Below are 20,295 nucleotides of genomic sequence, written 5' to 3'. Positions count from 1 at the left end.
GGAACTACTATATTTGACAGGCAGTATGTGCTCCCCACCCCAAAGCTGGCAAGATCTGTGTGTATGAGGACCATCATGGGTGTGTAAGGCTAAGACTCAGGTACAAAATAGCTCTATGAGAGACAGGACATGTGAGGAGAGAAGGGAGTATTCTATAATTTCAGAACACACACACACACGAAGGGTTGGCGAGATAGCTCAGCTGTTAAAGTGCTTGCTCTGTAGGCATGAGGACCCAAGTTGAATCCCCAGAACCCATATGAAAACTCCAGGGGTGGTGGTGTCTGCTTGGAAACCCAGGGCTGGGGAGAAGCTAACAGGAAGAATCCTGGAAGACTGTCTCAATGGCTTCCGCATATGTGTACATGCACACATGCAAAAAGCATACGTACAAAACCTATGTGGGATGAACAGGGGAAGAGGGTCATAAACATATAAGGAAACAAACACACGTGTGGTTTGCAACATCTATACCCAGTGCAGTTAAAAGCTCCTTAGACTTCAAGAGAAAGGCAGGATACAGTTTTCAGTACTAATGAGGCTAGGATGCATCGTTTGAAACACAAGTCAAGACACCAAATTCTGAGTCCATGGCTTCCAATGATAACTCAGGGTTCCGGGCAGGAAAAAGAGCAGAGGTACACAGGGACCCGCCTCCACCGCCTCCAAACCTACAAAGGGGACTTGCTGACCTTGTGGTTATTTAGATGCCTGGCCTTGGAGCTGGAGAGATGGCTCAGAGGTTAAGAGCACAGGCTGCTCTTCCAGAGGTCCTGAGTTCAGTTCCCAGCAATCACATAGTGGCTCACAACCATCTATCTGTTATGAGACTTGGTGCCATCTTCTGGCCTGCAAGCATACATGCAGTCAGAACACTGAATATAGAATAAATAAACCTTAAAAAAATAAATAAATGCATGGCCTTAGCCCTCTCAGTAGGTTAACCAGTAGGTTAACCAGAGTCACCCCTAATTAATGACACACCCAGTGTAACAAGGGCCTAAGTAGAGGCCCTCCCTCCCAGCGGGAGACGGGGAGACTCCTGGGCACTTGTGGCTTCTATCAGACACAGACATAGCCAATGAGGAGTCCGACAGCTCTGTGACTCTAGGGAAGGGTCACACCACTCATGCTTTATGGAAGAAACCCCAGTAAAAGTACTGTGCTCACCAGACCTCACAGTCTTGCTTAACTATGTGGCAGCTAGATCTCAACAATGTTCCACGGTCTCCGAGGGCGCACCAAGAAGAACCTAGCCTGTGTGCTGGCTAGTTTTATGCCGACTGACACAAACTAGAGTTAATGGAAAGGAGGGAACCTCAATTGAGAAGATGCCCCCATAAGATCCAGCCATAGGGCATTTTCTTAATTAGCGACTGATGGGGGAGGGCCCCGTAGGTGGGCCATCCCTGGGCTGGTGATCCAGAGTTCTATAGAAAGTAGGCTGAGCAAGCCATGATAGGCAAGCCAGTAAGCAGCACCCCTCCATGTCTGCATCAGCTTCTGCCTCCAGGTCCCTGCCCTGTTTGAGTTCCGGTCCTGACCGCCTTCAGTGACCAGTGACTGGGCTATGATGTGGAAGTGCAAGCCATAAACCCTTTCCTCCCCGACTTGCTTTTAGTCATGGTGTTTCGTCACAGCAATAGAAACCCCAACAAGGAGACCGTGTCTCCAGGTGCTAATATAGGCACTAAGAATACAAGCATGAGACAGGCTGCCAACATGACAGCCATAAGTATACCAATCCATTCTTATTTACCTTTAAGGGACTGGACTACTCAGGGTCCCAAGCAGGAAGTCCCCAAGTAGCCCACAAACAGCAAACAAACCCTGTCTCTGATCAGGGTGTGCTTCCCTGAACATTCCCAACTATATGCGATCTACCCCAAAACTTGACTTCAAAGTCAGCCTAGCTGTGCCTCCCCCTGAAGGTTCTTAATCTACCCCAAAGCAGTGTCTGTCCTCTGAAGTACCAACTACTACTAGTGAAGATCACAATTCATTTAGGGATTGATCATCCCCTGAGGAGATGGCTCAGTCCATGAAGTCTTTGTTCAGCAAACAGGAACCCCCGAATTTGATCCAGCACCCATGTTTATAAGAAGAGAGAGAGAGAGAGAGAGAGAGAGAGAGAGAAGCCAACGTGGCTGTAATGCTAGTACTGGGAAGGCAGAGGCAGGGGAATCCCTGGGACTTGCTGACCAGCCTGTGGAGCAGAATCAGCAAATTCCAGGTTTGGTAAGAGACAGTCTCAAAGAAGATGGAGAGCAGTTGAGCAAGACACCAAATGTCAAGCCTTCACCATGCAGGCTTGCATGCATGCATGCACACGCACACAGAGATCATTCTACAATCAGTAATTTTCAACAAATCTATTCAACAAATCTTGAGTACCACCTATAAGCCAGTATTGTTCAAGACACTGGGTGCAGCCAACAGAATTGGGGTTTTCTTCCCCCAAAGGATCGTGCTTTTTAAAATCTTCCTGAAAAAAAAAAAATATGGGTTGAGACTCAGTACTGAATAACTGTTTATTAAAGCGGTGGGCTTCCTGGGTCCAAGCTCTCCAAACTCACTCAAACTGAAAGTGCATGAACCTATAAGGAACAGAAGCTAAGAAAACCACTTCTAAATGAACTTCCACTTCTCAAAAGCCTCAAAACAAGGAAGGAAAAGAAAACAGCTAAGAAAGCATTGCTGAACCAACACATTTTATGCACTCTGACAGAGCATTCTAATCCTCCCTCCCTCTTGTAAGCTACAAAGAGTGACCCCTCCCTCCCGAAGCCTTGCAGCCCGGGATTCAAGTGTCTAAAAGATCTCAGAAAGTTGAACGCACCTCAGCTCCCTGAGCAAGCCTTGGTTTCTTTCCGATTAAGTCTCAGGGGGGAAATGAGCAGATGCCACTTGGACGAACCCAGCCAAAGTGACAACGACAAACTGAGCTTCAGGCGCAAGAGGGGCTCAAAGTCTGAACACCTCGTGCGTGATCAATGCAGAAGCAATTTTAAAAACAAACAAAAGCCGGGTTCCGCACAGCCCGGTGGAACGTTCTAAGCTCGTTGGGGAAGGAAGCCGAGAATGTGCTCTAGGGGAGTCGCGAGGCTCTGCACGGCGTGGGAGTCCCTGCAGGATGTGAGAGGGATTCCGCGAATTCGGTCTGCTCTGAAGCGGCTTTTGTGAGAAGCGACAGCTGGCACCTCACGGCGGGCGAGGGTGACGCCGAGCTGTGCCATGCGGCGCGGGCTGCCACCTGGGCACTCCCCCCATTCTCCGCAGCGGCGACGCCAGACACGAGAGCCCGGCCTGCGCCGCGCGCGCCCCAGGAACCGTGACCTCTCGGGGGAGCCCTCGCAGTCCAGGCTGCGAGCCCCGGCGCGCGCACTCACCTCAGCAGACTGGAGAGCGGGTGGCTAGAAGAACCGAGGCCGCCGCCCCCGGAGCCGCCGCCGCTGCCTGAGCCGCCGCCGCCGCCGCCGAAGCCGGAGGAGAGCCGCTTCCCGGACAGCAGCTTCTCCACGGCCGGGAGGTGCCCGGTGCGGGCCGCCTCCAGCAGCTCCTGCTCCTTCCCCATCCCCAGGACCGCCACCCCTCGGACCTCAACCCGGAGCCTTGCAGAGCCTGCTCCGGCTCCGAAACTTTCCGTCTCCGGGCAACGCACCCCTCAAACCGGCCGGGGACGCCACCCCCTCTCCCCCCGCCTCCTCGGCCTCCCCCACTCCCTGGCGGCGCGTCACTTCCGGGATCCGGCGTCACGCGTCACCGCGCCCCCGCGCCCCGCCCCCTTGCCCACCTAGTGGGCGGGGCTCGGCGCCGCCGTGCAGGTGAGCCCGCTTGGCGGAGGGGAGCCTCGGTGTGCGGAGCCGAGCCTGGCGCAGGCGCGGTCTACGCCTAGCGGACCCGCCCATTCGCCAGGTGGCGGAGATCGGAGGCGGCACGCCTGCAGGAGCTTCCCGAACTGCTCGCCTTCCCAAAGGTTTGGGACCTCATGGCACTGGAAATGCGGTCATTGTTCCTGGCACCGTAGAAACAAAAGAAAAGGGGGTAACGCGTACCTCTGTTTTCAACTCCATTCAAAACGCATAGATTCAATACGGGATAGGCGCGGAGATCTAGAACCAGACTTGAAAAATCCCTCCCTCTGGTGCCTCCTGGAGGGAAGACCTGAGAGTTTTACTTCTGCAGTTAGACTGGCATTGTGGCAACTGCCATTTGTCCCAGCAGTCGAGAAGCAGAAGCCGCTGGCTGCATCGCTGTGAGTTTAAGGTCAGCCTGATCTACAAAGCAAGTTACGGGCTAGCCAAGGCTACATAGTGAGACCCTCTCTCCAGAAAAAAAAAGGTGGGGGGGGGGGAGGGAGTACGGGGGTGGCTGGAGAGGTGGTTCCCTGTTAAGAGCACTGGTTGCTCTGCCAGAGAATCTAGGTTTGATTCCCATCACTTGTGGCGCCTCACAGCAGTCTGTAACTCCAGCTCCAGCGGATGTAACACCTTTTGCTGGCCTCCCAGGGTACCACGAACGCATGTGGAGCTCAGACTTACATGCAAAACACCCATACACATGAAAAAAAAATGTAAGAACTCTTAACAGACACTATCCTCGCACTCCATCCTACTAACTCTTCAGAAAAAGTCAGAAGAGACCTTCTTTCTCTTAGTTGTCATGAGAGACATTTTAAAAGTCAGATTTGGGGAACCATTTCCAATTTTTAATATTGGTGGACTAAGGAGGGAAATGTAATTGGGAAAGGATGACTTTTTTTTTTTTTTCTGTTTTTCCCTCACAACACTAGCCTGTTCTGACGCGAGGCAGGTGGCCAATATTTGAAGTGTTAAATGAAACCATTGGATACTTTCTGTTGGCGTTAGAGATGCTTGCGAAACAGAAGGGAAACTTCCCTGGTGGACACAAGCCGGTGGTCTTAGTTCTTTGGGAAATCCGAGGTTAGGTCGCTGCCGGAAGCTGCTCAGTCCACGGCAACAACAAGCAGCGGGACCGAGTTCTCTCCCTGTTCCCCGACTTTGGGCTGAAGGAGTAAAGTTAAAGAAGGGTTAATTGGCATTACATTCCCAGGAAGGAGAAGAAAAAGAAGGAAAAAGAAGTCTCTCGGGAAACGAATTACGCTCTTTCAAAAACGCTTCTGCCCTGAAGCGGAGGATCTAGACTTCTACATTTCTTTCACATTAAAACAAATTCCGTTTATATGAATCCCCTGGGCAACCAACGCGCTTCTGGAAGTGACCCCTCCCAGGATCCGTGGGCGTGACGTCATCGCGGCGCGACGACGAGCCCTCAGCTCCAGCTCCGCTCCACAGCTCCTTCTCCCGGCGGTGCTGCCATCGCCTCTGACCCCCTGCTCTCGCGATGGACAACCTCGGGGAGTCGCCCACAGACAAAGGCGGGGAGCCAGGGGAGTCAGAGGAGACGAGGGCTACTCCTGGGGCTTTGGTGGCAGCCGACACTGAGGGAATCCCGGAGGAAACCGACAGGGATGGAGACGCGGACTTGAAAGAAGCCGCGGCGGAGGAAAGCGAGGTAGGTGGAAGTTGGTGGATAACGCTGCAGGACTACCCGGGTGCGCTCCTGACTGCTTTCTTCCAAAGCCAGGGAACTAGAATTCCCCCACGACTGTTTGTGAGTCTGCAACCTTGAGGGGCAGGAGAGGGAACGGGAAGGTGTAGGTGCTGTTAGAGCCCTATTCAGGCCTGCTTGTACTCCAGCTCCTTTTGGGGGAAGGCTGAGGAGGAAGGTGGAGGAGACAAGAAGATAAAAGACGAGGAGAAAATGGTTAAGGACAAATAAATTTGAAAATCTGAAGCACAAAGGTTAGAAACACGCGTAGATCAATAGTGGAAAGTAAGTTAGAAAGGCTGTCAGATAGATAATGCCTTCTCTCCCCCTCTCCATATTTCTGTATGAGTTTAAATATGAATTCCTTCCTTCCTTTCTCTCTTTCTCTCTCTCCCTCTCTTTCTTTCTTCTCCTCCTCCTCCTTCTTCTTTCTCCTCCTCCTTCTCCTTCTCTTCTTCCCCTTCTTCCTCTTCTTCCTCCTCCTCCTTCGAGACAGGGTAGCCCTGGCTAACCTGGAACTCAGGTTCTATAGACCACACTGGCTTCGAATTCAGAGATCCCCTTGCCTCTGACTTCCAAGTGTTAGTATCAAAGGCATGTGCCACCACTTCCCGACATACCTTTCATTTTAAAGGAACCATTAAATCTCATTAATGAGTTTTGATGTATTACGATTTTATAGTAAGTTGGCTAGGACAGAGTTTGGATCACTCTTGTGAATAAAACGGTTAAGTGTTTATGTGAGGAGAAATGTAAATAGTAAACATCTTGAAGACGTTTTTAGCTTAGGGCAGGCGAAATTGTTCAGCAGGTCAGGGTGCTTGATCCCCAGAACCCACGTTAAGGTAGAAGCGGACTATCTGCACAAAGTTGTCCACTTACAAACCCACACACATGAATGTCCGTAGTAACTGAAAAATTGTGGGTTTTTAAGAATATTTTTTATATGAATGTTTTGCCTGTGTATTTTTGTTTGCCGTGTAATGTGCCTGGCACATTCCCTGTAAAAGTCAGAAGAAGGCATTAGATCCCCTGAAACTAGAGTTGCTAATGACTGCGAGCTGAAATGTGGGTGTTGGTAAATGGAACCTAGATACTCTGCAAGAACAGCCAATGCTCTTAACCTCTGAGCTTTCTGCAGTTTTTAGTTTAAACTCAATATAATGGTACAAGTCTATAATTTCCACAAGCTGAAAATCCAAAATGAGACTTTGTCTTAAATTACAAAAGGAAAAAAAAAAAAGCTTCCGAACTGGGCATGGTGGTGCACAGCTTTAAGCCTAGCATTCTGGAGGCAGAGGCAGGTGGACCTCTTGAGTACAAGGCAGCCTGGACTACTACAGAGAGAGTTCAAGGATAGCCAGGGCTATGTATAGAAACTCTGTCTCAAATTATTTAAAAAAATAAAATAAATAAAATTTGTATTCTAGTATTGGGAAAGATCTCGTGATCCAGTAGAGAAAGGATCAGAAGAACAGAGCTCTGTTCAGTGTGGAGCTCCCAAGACACACATGGAAGGGACTGTACTGACATCTATGGAGTGAGGTCAGAAGGGTGGGCCCGAGGGAGAGTGGCTGTTTGGATCCTTGGCATTTTCCTCGTAATGTGTAAACAGATGCAGGACCTCTGTATGATCATGGCTAGGCTGGGAAATGGATTATTCATTTTCTTTTTTGTTTTTTGTTTGTTTGTTTGGTTGGTTGGTTTTTCAAGATAGGGTTTCTCTGTGTAGTCCTGGCTGTCCTGAAACTCACTTTGTAGACCAGGCTGGCCTCGAACTCAGAAATCCACCTGCCTCTACCTCCCAAGTGCTGGGATTAAAGGCATGCGCCACCACCACCCAGCGGATTATTTATTTTCTTTCCCAGCTGGAGTATAATCTTCCTTGGAGAGATGGATTGCCTCTTATGCAGATGGTATAGGCAGTGCCTAGAACTAGATAGCTACTGCGTAGACAGAGTTGCTGGGCTGGAAAGAGGAGGGTGTTTGCTGGCCTTTCCCAAACCTGAGAAGTGTGCCGAGTACATAATAAGAGTTTCTGTCCATCTCTCCAGCTCAAGAGTCAGGATGTCTCAGATGTAACAGCAGCCGAGAGGGAAAACTCGTCCTTACTTACTCCTGCAGCCAAAAAGCTGAAACTAGACATTAAGGACAAGAAGGAGAAGAAGCAGAAGGTGGACGAAGATGAGATTCAGAAGATGCAGTGAGTCACAGAGGTCCCCAGTCCAGGCTCTAACTCCACTCTGTACATTCATGCTTACTGGCTTTTTTGTGTGCTTTTGAGGTAAGGGCTCATGAGACTTAAGCCCTTAGCTCAAAGGTTTCAACTCCTGATCTTCCTGCCTCAGCCTACTTAGTACTGAGATCATAGGCATGAGCTGCTATGCCTGGATATAGTTTCAGGCCAGCAAGATGCCAAGGAAAGGTGCTCACCACTGCTCGCCACCGAACCTAATGACCAGGGTTTAATCCTGGGAAACCGCGTGGTAGAAGAAGGAATGAGGGCCTGGAAACTGGCCTCTGACCACCAAACAGGCATGGTCCTGACAGACACAAAATACATGCATACATGTAAAGGACAGTAAATAGTTGGTTTTTCTAAATGTTTGGGCTTTATACTACATTTGGTCATTGTTTTTCCTTTTCAGTAAATATAGGCTCATTGCAAATAACTCAGAATACAAACAAAACAAAACAAACCTCAAAATCCAGCTAGTAGCGCTTATCCCAAGAGTGTCTATCTGGGAATATTTGTGCAATGTCCTCATGGACATCAGTGTCTCCCGCTGCACTGATCTCACCTATGTGTGAGTCACACCATCAGTCCCTGCACTTACTCTGGCTAGGATTTTTTTTTTTTTTTTTTTTTTTTTATTTTTTTTGGTTTTTCAAGACAGGGTTTCTCTGTATAGCCCTGGCTCTTCTGGAACTCACTTTGTAGACCAAGCTGGCCTCGAACTCAGAAATCCGCCTGCCTCTGCCTCCCAAGTGCTGGGATTAAAGGCGTGCGCCACCACGCCCGGCTTGGCTAGGATTTTTTAAATTTTGTTTCTTTTAACAACATCGTGTTCCATCTCTGGGAACATCTCTACATCTTACCCATTTCTTTCTATGATAAAATACCTGTATAAACACACTGGTATAAATGTTTTCAAAGATGTCTCAACATATTTCTAGACTTAGAAAACTGTGATTTTGTTTAATTGATCATTTCAAGTTCATTGGTAATAATTAAGGTTTTGAGTTGTTTTGTTTGTTTCGTTTGTTTTTTCTCCATCTTGATTAGCCATTGATATTTTTGTGAATTTCCTATTAAGTGATGGTTCATCTTCTAAAACTGGCTCAGCCATCTTTTTATTTATTTAAAAGAGTTAACTATAAAGAATAAAGGGGGTTAGAGAAACTGCTCTGAGGCTAAGAGCTATCAGCGCTAACAGGACCAGTAAGACCCAGCACTCATGTCAAGCTGCTTACAAATGCCTATAACTCTAGGTCCAAGGGATCTGGCTCGGCCTCTGGTTTCCATGGACACCTGCACAAACATGCACAGACACAAACAGACAGACTTACATTGAGACGTTTGTTTGTTTGTTTAAAGAAACACAGGGCTAGTGATTGGCCCATGAGGTAAGGGCATGTGCCATCAAGCTTGACACCTGAGTTCAATCCCCAGGACCGCGTGATGGAGAGAGCTGGCTTCCTCAAGTAGTCTTTCACCACGGATGCCCCTACATGTACACCCAGCACACAAGCATAGTAAGCAGACTCAATAATTTAAAATGCAAGCATTAGGGCTGACGCTGGAGCTCAGTCTGTAGACTGCAAAGCATTCAGGAACCAGATGTGCTGGCACATCTGGGGTCCCACACTCTGGAAGGTAGAGCCAGGAAAATCAGAAGTATAAGGTTATCCTTGATTTCCCTGTAAACTTAATGCTGAAGAACCCTGATTTGAACATAAATTTCTCTAGTAGATGTTTACTGTCAGTGTGAAATCCAGCCGACATAGAGTCGGATGTTATCTCCTCACATTGCTGTCTCTTAGAACAAGCAAAGGGCATACACCACCATAGCCAGCTGCTTCTGTCTAATGAAATTATGTTTCCTTTTTCTCTTTCCAAAGTTCCTTAGGGGTGGGAACCTTGCCCTTCCTCAAGAGCACAAAGCCTTAAGCTAGAGACCCTTTGAAACAGTGTTTGTCTGCCGCTTGTGTTTGTTGACTTAATGAAGTAGTCATCCTCATTAACCATCTTAATTACTCAAATTTTTTTGTCTAGAATCCTGGTCTCTTCTTTTTCTGAGGAGCAGCTGAACCGTTATGAAATGTATCGCAGGTCAGCTTTCCCCAAGGCGGCCATTAAAAGGGTAAGATTGTGCGTGCGTGCGTGCGTGCGTGTGTGTGTGTGTGTGTGTGTGTCAGTCACTACAGTGCAACAGCTGTGTCCATCAGCTCTGAAGTGAGGCGTGTGTGAGATTGCTTAGGAGGGAGAAAGAACCACCTCTCACCATCTGGCCAACTCCAGCAAGTCAGTGCCTATGAACCTTTGGCGGGTTTGGAATTGTTTTGCTGTTTTTTATTGCTGTGTCTGCGAGTAAATGAATACATGTATGTGTGTGCCCGTGAGAGTCAGAAGAGGGCATCAGATCCCCAACCAGATTAGAGGTCGTTGTGAGCTACCCACTGTAGGTGCTGGGAACTGAACTCTAGGCCTCTCGAAGGGCACTCTTAACACTGCGACATCACTGTAGCCCAGGTCATTTGGCTCTTGGCCGTCATTTACTGCCACTGCATTCCAGGCCAGCCCTGACCATACTAACACCAGCTTCTTCTTTTTTCCAAGCTGATCCAGTCCATCACTGGCACCTCTGTGTCTCAGAATGTTGTGATTGCCATGTCTGGCATTTCTAAGGTTTTTGTCGGGGAGGTGGTAGAAGAAGGTGAGTAGTGTCGGTCACAGCCTGTACTGCTCTCACAGGGATCGCATTCCCAAGAGTACCTCCACCGAGGCATGTAAGGGATGTGGGAGTTTCCAGCTGCTCGCTTTTCAGGTGGAGCCTATAGGGAGCCTCATCTTAAGGAGAGCATGGCTGTTTTTATTACTGGGTGCGTGGAGCTGGGGGGAGGGGATGAGGCCATCTAGGAAATCCCTCTCCATAGCCCAGGGCGAAGAAGACAGCTCGGTACTTTTCATCAGCAGACCTCACTTCAAAAGCAATGCCTTGATAGCAGCGCCCTGCTGAGAGCTCTCCCTGTCAGGGAGAAAGCTTGCTGCTTCTCATGGCTAATTTCTAGCTTGTGGTATAGTACAGTCCCTGTGGGATAAAGCCAAAGCCAGTTAGAAATACTTTATAACTTCCTTTTTTATGTCTTTCTGTATTGGTGAGGTAGGGAGAGGGTTGGTGCTTTTTGGGACAGGATTTCTCTGTGTAGCCCTGGCTGGCAGTTTTAGAACTTGTACTGTATACAGGCTGTTCTCAAACTCACAAGAGATCCACCTCTCTCTCCTCCCAAGTGCTAGGATTAAAGGCGTGCACCACCACACCCGGCTTATAGTGTTCTCTTAAGGAAAAACACTTGGCTTGTTTCTTTAGCAAATCTCACAAAAGACAGAATTACATCCTGAGTCGTGACTAGTGAATCTCATGTGATGATACTGTTTCCTTTCCCCACCCCAGCCCTGGACGTGTGTGAGAAATGGGGAGAAACGCCACCCCTGCAGCCCAAGCACATGAGGGAGGCCGTCCGGAGGTTGAAGTCCAAGGGGCAAATCCCCAACTCAAAGCACAAGAAGATCACCTTCTTCTAAATCTAAGGGAGACTGTTCCAGACTTCTCAGAGTCGGGCTTCTGTCCTGGGGCTTTGGTGGTGGTGAGCTCGGGACGCAGGATGCCGATTTTAATGTTTCGGTCACACCTACAAGGCATGCAGTGTGACTCAGACTTGCCTTCACTCAGTCATGGACTGTCCTCAGGCATGTTGAAGACTTTTACTGACTCTTGGCTAGTTTGAAGAAAAAATATACAGGGGCCTTTAGTATCTTCTGGAGAAGGAGATGGTTTCAGAGAAAAACAGAACAACTCTAGTGGCTTCATATTGAAACCTAAAGTTGCTAAGATTCAGGTTGTTTCTTGCTCTGGTTTTCAAAACATAAACTTGCGATTATCTGCGGTGAAGTCACCGTGACACGCTTCTCACCATTAACATTTCAGGTTCTCCTATGGATTTTGTGAGGGATCATTAAACTTTTCCAACCTGTGTGGGAAAGTTTATTTTATTTTGTTGCAGACAAAACTCATTGTTCTTCCTATGTTGAAATAAAACTTGGCTTTTGTTTTTCAAGACAGGGTTTCTCTGTGTTGCCCTGGCTGTCCTGGGACTCCTTCTATAGACCAGACTGGACTCGAACTCATAGATCTGCCTGCCTTTACCTTCCCAAGTGCTGGGATGAAAGGCATGTGCCACTACCACCCACCTTGGTATTTGGTTTGGGGACGTCTTTTTCCTTTCTTTAACTCAGGGGTCTCACTATGTAGCCCTGGCTGTGATGGAACTGATTGTGTAGACCAGGCAGGCCTCAACCTCACAGCACCACTATGCCTGGTGCTTTACATGTAGAAAAAAAATCTGTTTTTGAGACCGTCTCATTATATAGCCTTGGCTGGTCTAGTACTCACAATGTTAACTAGGCTGGCCTTGAACTTGGGAGCCTGCCTGGGGCTCTCAAGCTGCTCGGTGACCATCACACCTGGCCCCTTTCCCAGCAGCCACAAGAACCTTGAGCTTGGACCTGGAGAGAATGCTCAGCAGTTTAAGAGTAGAGGATTCAGCCGGGCGTGGTGGCGCATGCCTTTAATCCCAGCACTCGGGAGGCAGAGGCAGGCGAATTTCTGAGTTCGAGGCCAGCCTGGTCTACAGAGTGAGTTCCAGGACAGCCAGGGCTATAAAGAGAAACCCTGTCTCGAAAAAAAAAAAAAAAAAAAAAAAGAGTAGAGGATTCAGTTCAGTTCCCAGCACGTGAGTCAGGCCACTGACAACTTCCTCTAACCCTAGAGGATGCGATTCCTTTTCTGGCCTTCACAGGTATAGACATGACATATATTCGCACACATAGACAAAAATAATGAGCTATAAGTGTATGTATGTAACCAAGAAGGCAACCTGAACTTGGGGTCTTCTTGACTTTACCTCTCCAGTATTAGGATTATGGGTGTGAGCCACCATGTGGGATCGGTTCATACAGGGATGGGGATCGATTGATAGGTCTAAGGGTTTCCATGCATACTAGGCACGCCATGGAAATCCTGTATCTGATCAGGAGGATTAGGAGTTCAAGGTCAACTTGGTACACAGCAAAAGGAATCTATCTTAAAAACATGTAAAAGCTTGCCTACTTCAACCCATATAACAGACACACGAGGAGCAATGCTGTTTAATAGTATTTAATTTGCTTTTCAGGTGGTTCACAGAACCAGTACACTCGGGGTTGGATTAGCTATTGCAACAGTAAACCTTCCCAATACTGACCAATGTTCAGTTCACCGTGTCCATTCTCACGGCTTTCCTCGGAGAGTGAAAGGACATTATTGACAGTGATTAGCAGTAGTAAGGCTACCTGATGTAGTTGGCAATCCACTGGCCCACTTCCCGTGTGCTGCTGAGTGTCACGGGAAGCAGGCTGGAAGCTGTTCTCTTCGGAAGCTTTCCTGAGCAAGTCTTGTGTTTGTAGCACCCTGAGTTAGGGGAACAGCTCAGACTCACGTAATTTGACTGATCTAACTTAAGAGCTTACAATGAGACTCACTGGCTCAGCCAGTGCAGAGGACACTTCAGTGGGGCACTCCACAAAAAGCATGTAAGACTCGGGCTAACTCGTCACCACAAAGTAAACTGACAGAAAAAAACTTCCTCACAACTGCAACACACAGGAGCTATGTCTACCTTGATAAAGGATGCAGGATAAGGAAACAACAGAGCAGGAAGCTCAGATCTCAGGCCTGGCCACTTAGCAAGGCCTCACCCTTAACAGTTACCAAATATTTCCCTGTGCCATGGGGGCAAAATGCCTCTTAACAGCCAGCCACTCTCCATACCTACCCTACCTACCCTGGAGATAGACTGGAGGATGTGGTGGCACCTCCAAGGCCCTGGTCACCCAGACAATTGTGCATTGCTTGTCTCCAAGAGGTCCTAACTCCATCAACTGTCACGTCCCAGCTCTTGTGGTCTGAGCCAGATGTTACTTGGCTAGCTTGGGTGGTGAAAGAAAGGGGTCTGAACAGGAAGTTCCCACCCAGGAGACCTTGCACCTCCTTTGCAATGCAAAATCTCTGCAGCTCCTAAGGAAAAACTAACATGAAGACACTGCAGATCCAGGGTCTGTGAGATGTGGAATCGACCCTTTCTACATCACAGACCCCATCCTCTCAGCACAGAGCCCATGAAGAGTGCAGTCCACAGCACAGTCAAGGTCAGGGATAAAACAGACTGTGTTCATCATTACAGTAAACTGAAAATGAGTTAGAGATCAACAGCCATCTCTGCAGCCCCGTTAGCGGACTCCACTCTAAGTCTACATACACACCAGTGCATATTTCCAGCACATGCATGTAAACCGGGAAATTGAGACAATCACAGATGATGCAGCTATGGAGGGCCACGTGCGGTGGCTGGACACTCTGAGGGACAGTGTTTCAGGCCCTCCTGAAGTCTTCTTGAGGTATTATTTCATGTTGCAAACTGCAACTTCACAGCTAAACTCCAAATGTGCTGTCCTATTTGTGTTTTCCATCACCCTTACCCTGGACATCCACACAGCCAGTTTCATTATAGCCAAGTCTCTCCTGTTTATTCCCCAGTGAAGAGGGGAACGGAATCACAAGACATTATTGAAATGCCACAGAATAACCTTACGTTCCTGAGGGATGGTTTCAGGACGCAAAAGGCCAAAGCATAAAGGAAGCCAAAACTACATCTGTTTGCACATGGACAAGAACCTCAGACTCCCTCAGCTCAAACACCTGACATTCTAGCCATTAAGGCATTTCCTCCACACAAAATAGGTTCCTACTGCATGCTCCAGGGTACAGTGCACCCCGTGGTTGTCAGACATCTTCTCCCGGGGGTGGGAGATGCGGTGAGCAGAAGACAAAGGGATGTGATTTTAAACTAATTCAAGTGATCCTGAGGCTGAGAAGTTATGTCTTCTAGTTACTGGCTCTCCCTTCTCTTCCAAGAATGTTAGAAACACGGGGTACCACTTCAACAAGCCCTTCCAGTTTCTGACTTTGCTAAAAGTGCTTTTTCTCTGAGGCAGTGACAGGCCCCCAGGACTAATGTTTCAAGATTGGGTCCCCACTCCCCTCAGTGTTCACCTCCGCAGGACAACGTCTTCATCTTAATCACTCCTCTCTGAACCTCTCTTTTGTAACAGAACTGCCAATGGCTGGATGAAGTCCCTCACGTGGTGCTGGAACACCTCCAGCTTTAGGCCACAGAATCATGCTGATCCTGCTCCCTCAGCAAGGCTCTGAATTCCTTCCTGAGTATGTTGTTGTAGTAGTAGTAGTAGTAGTTGTTGTTGTTGTTGTTCAGATATAATCCTTATTTTTGTGGTAGTGTCTGTGATCGCTGGGTGAGCTGCTGCTCAGACACTCCCCTAGTGAGCCACACCCCAGCCCTGCACTGTGCTGACCCTCTCCTGCATGCTGTTCACAGCCTTGCTCACTTCCCTGTGGCTTTATGGCTGCTTCTCTCCTCTGGTCTGCTTTTCATTGTCTTGTCTACAAGTTGTATGACATCTAATGTAAATGACTTCATTTAAAGTTCCAGGTCATTTATAAAAATCTGAAATGGGGGGACTTCACCTGGTAAGGCTGTCTCCAGGAGATGTCAGTCCCAATTCTGTAATGAGTCTCCTCAGTGGAGAAACCACAGTCCTGTAAGACGTGGCGTTCTGAATCTTGCCTTAGTGAAGAGCATGACTGACTCCTGCAAGTCTGAACAAATGTGACCTCCTCCCTCCATGAATGGGTCCTGTTTGCTTCTCCTTCCATCCCCTCAGCCACAACTAGGACTCCAGTGGCATCACCAGCTCACAAAGGATGGACCATCTGCCAAGTCAAGCGGGTCCCGGTGCTGTGCTTCTACCCGGACAGCACACCACAAAGCCAGGCTTTGCCAGTCAGAAGCAAAGGGGGAAACTTCTATAGGGCCAGAAGGAAACCTACAAGGACTTTGGTTTCGGTTTTGCTTAAGTTGAAATCACATGATTTTAAAACGCCATAGTAATAGAGGGGAGTGAGGCAGCACACCGAGGAGGGTACAGCTAAGTTTAGCTTGGTCGGAGGCCTGACGGAAGCCCATTTAGCTCCCAATTACCAAGTGCTTAAGTCAGCACAGGCAGAGAGACGCAGCAATCCTGGGAAAGCAGGGACAGAAAGAAAGTGACCGGTCATGGACAGCTGTGAAAACAGCAACTGTATACCCACCCATCATGCTCTTAGCTGAGCACTTGAGAGCAAGTGAGCACTCGGGTGCAGGTGAGCACTCAGAGCAGCTGAGCACTCGGGAGCAGGTGAGCAATTGGGAGCAAGTGAGTACTCGGATGCAGGTGAACACTTGGGTGCAGGTGAGCACTCAGGAGCAGCTGAGCACTCGGGTGCAGGTGAGCACTCAGGAGCAGCTGAGCACTCAGGAGCAGCTGAGCACTCAGGAGCAGCTGAGCACTCGGGTGCAGGTGAGCACTCAGGAGCAGCTGAGCACTCAGGAGCAGCTGAGCACTCGGGTGCAGCTGAACACTCAGGAGCAGCTGAGCACTCAGGAGCAGCTGAGCACTGTCCTGACTTAAATCTTAAGCCAATTCTCACACAGGGAAGGATGATCTGACCACTTCAGTCAAAGCATCACAATGAAGAAATTCAACAGGAAAGCTTGACCCAGAACAGCAGCCAAGATGATCCACACCTAGCTCCCATTCCAAACTAGGCAAGTCCCTGTCACCCTGATCGCAGACCTCCTCTGCCCCAACCCCTGAGGATGGGCTATTTCCTGATCTACTCCAAGGCCAAGGACCTTCCAGGTATGCGACAGGAAGCGCCAGGACACGCAGGACACAGGATCTGTCGGTGGCTGTATGAATGACTCAGGGGACACTTGTTCACATAGACCATGAAGGAAGCAAACACCACTGCCGTGAAGCCAGGAGGTGAGATGCTCTACGATGTAGAGAAGACTCCTCTAGTGTGCAGAGGACGACAAGGCTACGTAATGGCAAGACACGGTGGAGGGCCAGGGACACAGCCACCCTCTGTGGGGTCCTCCACCCAGGCTAGCAGCCAGCAAGAAGCACATAGGGGACTGTGTGCCCCCAACCCCGCCGGCTCCTCACTCGGCACCTGTCCTAGGTGGCACTGTTGCTGGTGATAGTTTCTCTCCATAGCCCAGATGGCTGAGCTGCTGTCAAAGCTCAAAGAGAGGGTTGTATTTCCTAACCTCCTGGAGCAGTTTTTCTTTGTCCTGGTTGGCAATGGCCAGTGCTTGTTTGGTGTCCATAAGCTCTTGCTGGAGGGTAGGCGATTCTTTCTCCTGAAGGATAAATAGTTCACCATTAGGGAACAGAGCAGTGTCTCCTTGAACCACCAGCAATAAGGAGGCTGGAGACGGGGAATGCCAGAAGCACCAGCAGGGTAAGGGTTAAAGAGCTCCAGCCATCTCCCAAGTAACTAGGGCTCTCTGCAGAGCCCATCAGCTATGGGGACAGGAATAGCAGTGGCCACCCTACCAACTCCTGTGTGCAGTTGCTGTCGTCTCTTCCGGAGGCTGCTGCACACTACAGCGACCTTTGGGACCTTGAGTCTAAGAGCCCCCTGGATGCATATGAGAGGTTTCCGACTAGTGAGGCCTTACCTGGCATCCCAAGCCCTGGCCTAGGGGCACCAGGAGCACCTGCTCTTTAGGGAGCCGCAGCTTCTCAGGCACGTCAGTCAATGGTCTGTCGTGAGCAGGAGCTGGAGAAATAGTAACCCGTTTAACCAACAAATACCTGGAGAGCCAGAGGCAGAGCAGAGAAGCCAGAAAGCCTGACTCACCACCAAGGTGAAACACTCCATCGTCACCTCGCTTCAGCACAAGACGCTCCATTGCCAAAGTGATGGGGACAGGGCCAGGGGATGTTGGGTAGACGGGAGGGATGTCATCCTGCAGGGGAGAGGGGAACCACGTGACTTACCCAACCAGCTCGGGGCACTTTGACACCATCATTCTCCAGATACTCTTTTGTTTGAATGAATGAATTTAATTATTATGCATGTATCTCTGAGTATGTGTTTGCCTGTGCACTCCAGGGCTCTCATGTGGAGGTTGGAGGGCAATTTGTGAGAACAGGGTCTTACTTTCTAACATATGAGTCCCAGTTCCAGCAGTAAATGTGTTTGCCCACCAAACCATCTTGCTAGCTCACCCATACACCTTCTGCTTGAGCAACAAGCACTTCACCAGCAGAGCCAGCCATCTTCCTACCTCACATTAGGTTTTATCTGCACTACCTTCCGGCAGCTACCGGCAGAGTGGAATCCGCCTCTCTTCACTTGCTCATACACCATGGGATGGCATGGAAGACACTGGCGCTGCAGAGCCCAGGCCGGCACGGTCCTCTCACCTTGAGAGTGACCCTGCAGTCCAGGAGCTCGATCTGCATGGGGACCACCACCGGGACCTCCTCATCCTCCAAGAAAGGCCCCAGACCGTTGAGCACTGAGGTGAACAGCTCCAGGTCACAGCCCCGAAGTAAGAACTGCAGGAAGCCATTTTGTGTGGCCAGCGGGGAATGAACAGCTGCACCAGGCCCCACCTCAAAGCGCAGACCCACAGCAGGCCTGATGGGGTTGGTCTTCAGATTTGAGGGTTCTTGAAAACCTGCGCCTATGGGAGGAGAGCCAAGGAAGACATGGTAACCCAGGACTACTGTCAGCCCTTCGGCCATGCCCAATGCTCACGATGACACTCCACCAACATAGGAGCACCACCACCTCACACGAGTGAACTGAGTCAGAGAACGACGTGCCCAAAGTCACACCATCTCTATAGCAAAGGTACTGCAGAAGCCAGGCAGGCTGAGCCCATGAGCTTAGACTTTGTTAAAATGACCCTCAAGGTGGAGGAGAGGGAAAAGGCCTGGCTGTGAGATTGGAGGCACTGGACTAACAGCACAGCAAAAGCGCTGACAACAAGACACAGAACTCTGCTCCTGGGCATCCTTTCCTTCTCCGGTGCCTTGACACTCGCATCTGCCATTCGACCACACCAATCCCTCCAAACGCCAAAAAGAGCCACCTGGGGGTTGTCTGAGGGAACGGTGTGTGTGCAGGGCAATTCAGTGGAAACAACCAGCCGAAGTGCCCCACTCTAGTGATCTAGAGTCAGTACCTAGGGTAGATCCTAAGGGACATATAGCCTAGGAAACTCTTGACAGCCACAGCACCTCTACTTCAAACAGGGACAGAGATAGTGTGGTGGCACATGCCAGTGAGTCAAGAACTCAGGAGGCCCAGGTAGGGCAATCAGGAATTCCAGGCCAGCCTGAGACACACTTAAGTAGCAAGCCAGCATGGACTGCATAAATGAGGCCTTGTGAATAAAACATGAGCATGAACGACACAAACGCCTCTGTCAGAAATAGGTTTTTGTTGGCAGCCGCAAGGCAAAGGAGAGACCACTCCTGGTTAGGCCTGGAGGTGAGGATGGACACAACCCAGGGAACGTGAGGCACAGGGCAAGCCCTGCTGTAGATGGGATTCGCAGACATCTTCCCCAACAGCTGCTAGAGAAAAGACAACTGTGTGGCCTACAGCCGCTGTCCTTATAGAAAGGCGCTGGGTGCTGGCTAAGCTCTCCCACCTCGGGGACGGCCCACTATTCTGGAATGGTTATCACCCATACCTGGGCACTGTCCATGTAGAAACTGCCAGAGTCCCACGGTGCCCAGCTGCTGCAGGGCCAGCTCTTCTGCTTGCAAGGCTACAGCCAGGTCCTCACCACGAACCTCAATCCCAAGTGATACTTCGTTCACCTTCAAGACCAGTATTGACACCTGTCGGAAGAGATTGCCTTAGTTTTTAAATCCCGAGCTTTGCACCGGGCAGAGAACCTCCCTCTGCACAAAGCCAGGCAGCACACCGAGTGCATGACGAGGTCTCCGCTGGCTGACGCTGAGCTGTTGGTCTCTGGCAACCCCTGGCCACCACTATCCGTAACAGGGCTCCCCTGGATGCCACTATCATCCAAGACGCTTGTGACAGATCCTGGTGGAACAGACTCTGGACCAGATTCTGCAATGAAGAAGAAAGCAATGAAAGATTTAAATTCAGAAGTCAGAAAGATCTGTTCACATTCAACCCCAAAAACCAGGAACAACTCTGAAAACAAATAAGCGAACCAGAGAGCTGATGGATTTAAGGACTATTGTTTTTTTAAAGTGTGATGTATTTGGTCAAATTTAACACAAGTCTAAATAGAAGCAACCTGTATGTCCTCTGGTGGTCAACAGAAAATCAGCATATGGTATAGATATACAAAGAACAACATATATAACAGATAACCAGCAAATGGCATAGATATACAAAGAATAATATATGTAACAGATAATCAATATACAAGGCCTTGAAAGGAAAGGAAATTCTACACTACACACATTAAAACCTAGAGTCTTGTGTAGCCAGCCTACACAGT

The 20,295-nt window shown here is 49.2% G+C and overlaps 3 protein-coding genes across 18 annotated transcripts in view; 1 reads left to right on the top strand and 2 right to left on the bottom strand.

Annotated features, from left to right (window-relative positions):
- Positions 1-3,732, bottom strand: part of Anks1 (ankyrin repeat and SAM domain containing 1) — a 153,476-nt gene extending 149,744 nt beyond the window's left edge. For 3 of the 11 annotated variants that reach the window (XM_006524087.2, XM_006524088.2, XM_006524090.2), the window contains exon 1: positions 3,390-3,732. In XM_006524087.2, the coding sequence (XP_006524150.1) occupies positions 3,390-3,574 (185 nt within the window). In that variant the 5' untranslated portion in view covers positions 3,575-3,732. Of the gene's footprint in view, positions 1-692; positions 2,101-2,839; positions 3,182-3,389 lie in introns of those variants that run through there. The other 8 variants (NM_001286040.1, NM_181413.4, NM_001286041.1 and 5 more) reach the window with 6 other exon arrangements.
- On the top strand, positions 3,693-11,914 carry Taf11 (TATA-box binding protein associated factor 11). 6 transcript variants are annotated; one of them, XM_006524862.4, is made up of 6 exons: positions 3,693-4,044; positions 4,793-5,535; positions 7,626-7,774; positions 9,848-9,935; positions 10,412-10,508; positions 11,247-11,828. In XM_006524862.4, the coding sequence occupies exons 2-6, from the start codon at positions 5,365-5,367 to the stop codon at positions 11,375-11,377; spliced, it is 636 nt and encodes a 211-aa protein (XP_006524925.1). In that variant the 5' UTR covers positions 3,693-4,044; positions 4,793-5,364; the 3' UTR covers positions 11,378-11,828. The 6 variants fall into 6 exon arrangements, 4 of the variants coding, with proteins under 4 accessions (XP_006524925.1, XP_011244890.1, NP_081112.1 ...); XM_011246588.3 differs by having other exon boundaries at positions 3,693-4,266; NM_026836.3 differs by having other exon boundaries at positions 3,794-4,255; positions 11,247-11,914.
- A 1,081-nt stretch (positions 11,915-12,995) lies between these two features.
- Uhrf1bp1 (UHRF1 (ICBP90) binding protein 1) overlaps positions 12,996-20,295 on the bottom strand; it is a 43,534-nt gene continuing 36,234 nt past the window's right edge. Inside the window, exons 16-21 of the mRNA NM_001080769.1 lie at positions 19,744-19,895; positions 19,507-19,657; positions 18,227-18,489; positions 17,658-17,766; positions 17,476-17,576; positions 12,996-17,154 (exon numbers count right to left, since the gene is read on the bottom strand). Of these exons, the coding sequence (NP_001074238.1) occupies positions 17,029-17,154; positions 17,476-17,576; positions 17,658-17,766; positions 18,227-18,489; positions 19,507-19,657; positions 19,744-19,895 (902 nt within the window). The 3' untranslated portion in view covers positions 12,996-17,028. The remainder of the gene's footprint in view (positions 17,155-17,475; positions 17,577-17,657; positions 17,767-18,226; positions 18,490-19,506; positions 19,658-19,743; positions 19,896-20,295) is intronic.

Source organism: Mus musculus, chromosome 17, assembly GCF_000001635.26.
Source record: "Mus musculus strain C57BL/6J chromosome 17, GRCm38.p6 C57BL/6J".
NCBI classification, from domain to species: domain Eukaryota; kingdom Metazoa; phylum Chordata; class Mammalia; order Rodentia; family Muridae; genus Mus; species Mus musculus.
Note: the sequence above shows the minus strand (reverse complement) of the source record. Positions and strands in the feature narration are given on the sequence as shown.

What these genes read in the sequence shown, in the direction of transcription:
- Taf11 (NM_026836.3), top strand. Translation starts at nt 5,365, where the DNA reads ATGGACAACCTCGGGGAGTCGCCCACAGACAAAGGCGGGGAGCCAGGG. An exon ending in CCGCGGCGGAGGAAAGCGAG is followed by an intron (nt 5,536 to 7,625) that starts GTAGGTGGAAGT and finishes CCATCTCTCCAG; the next exon opens with CTCAAGAGTCAGGATGTCTC. An exon ending in GATGAGATTCAGAAGATGCA is followed by an intron (nt 7,775 to 9,847) that starts GTGAGTCACAGA and finishes TTTTTTGTCTAG; the next exon opens with AATCCTGGTCTCTTCTTTTT.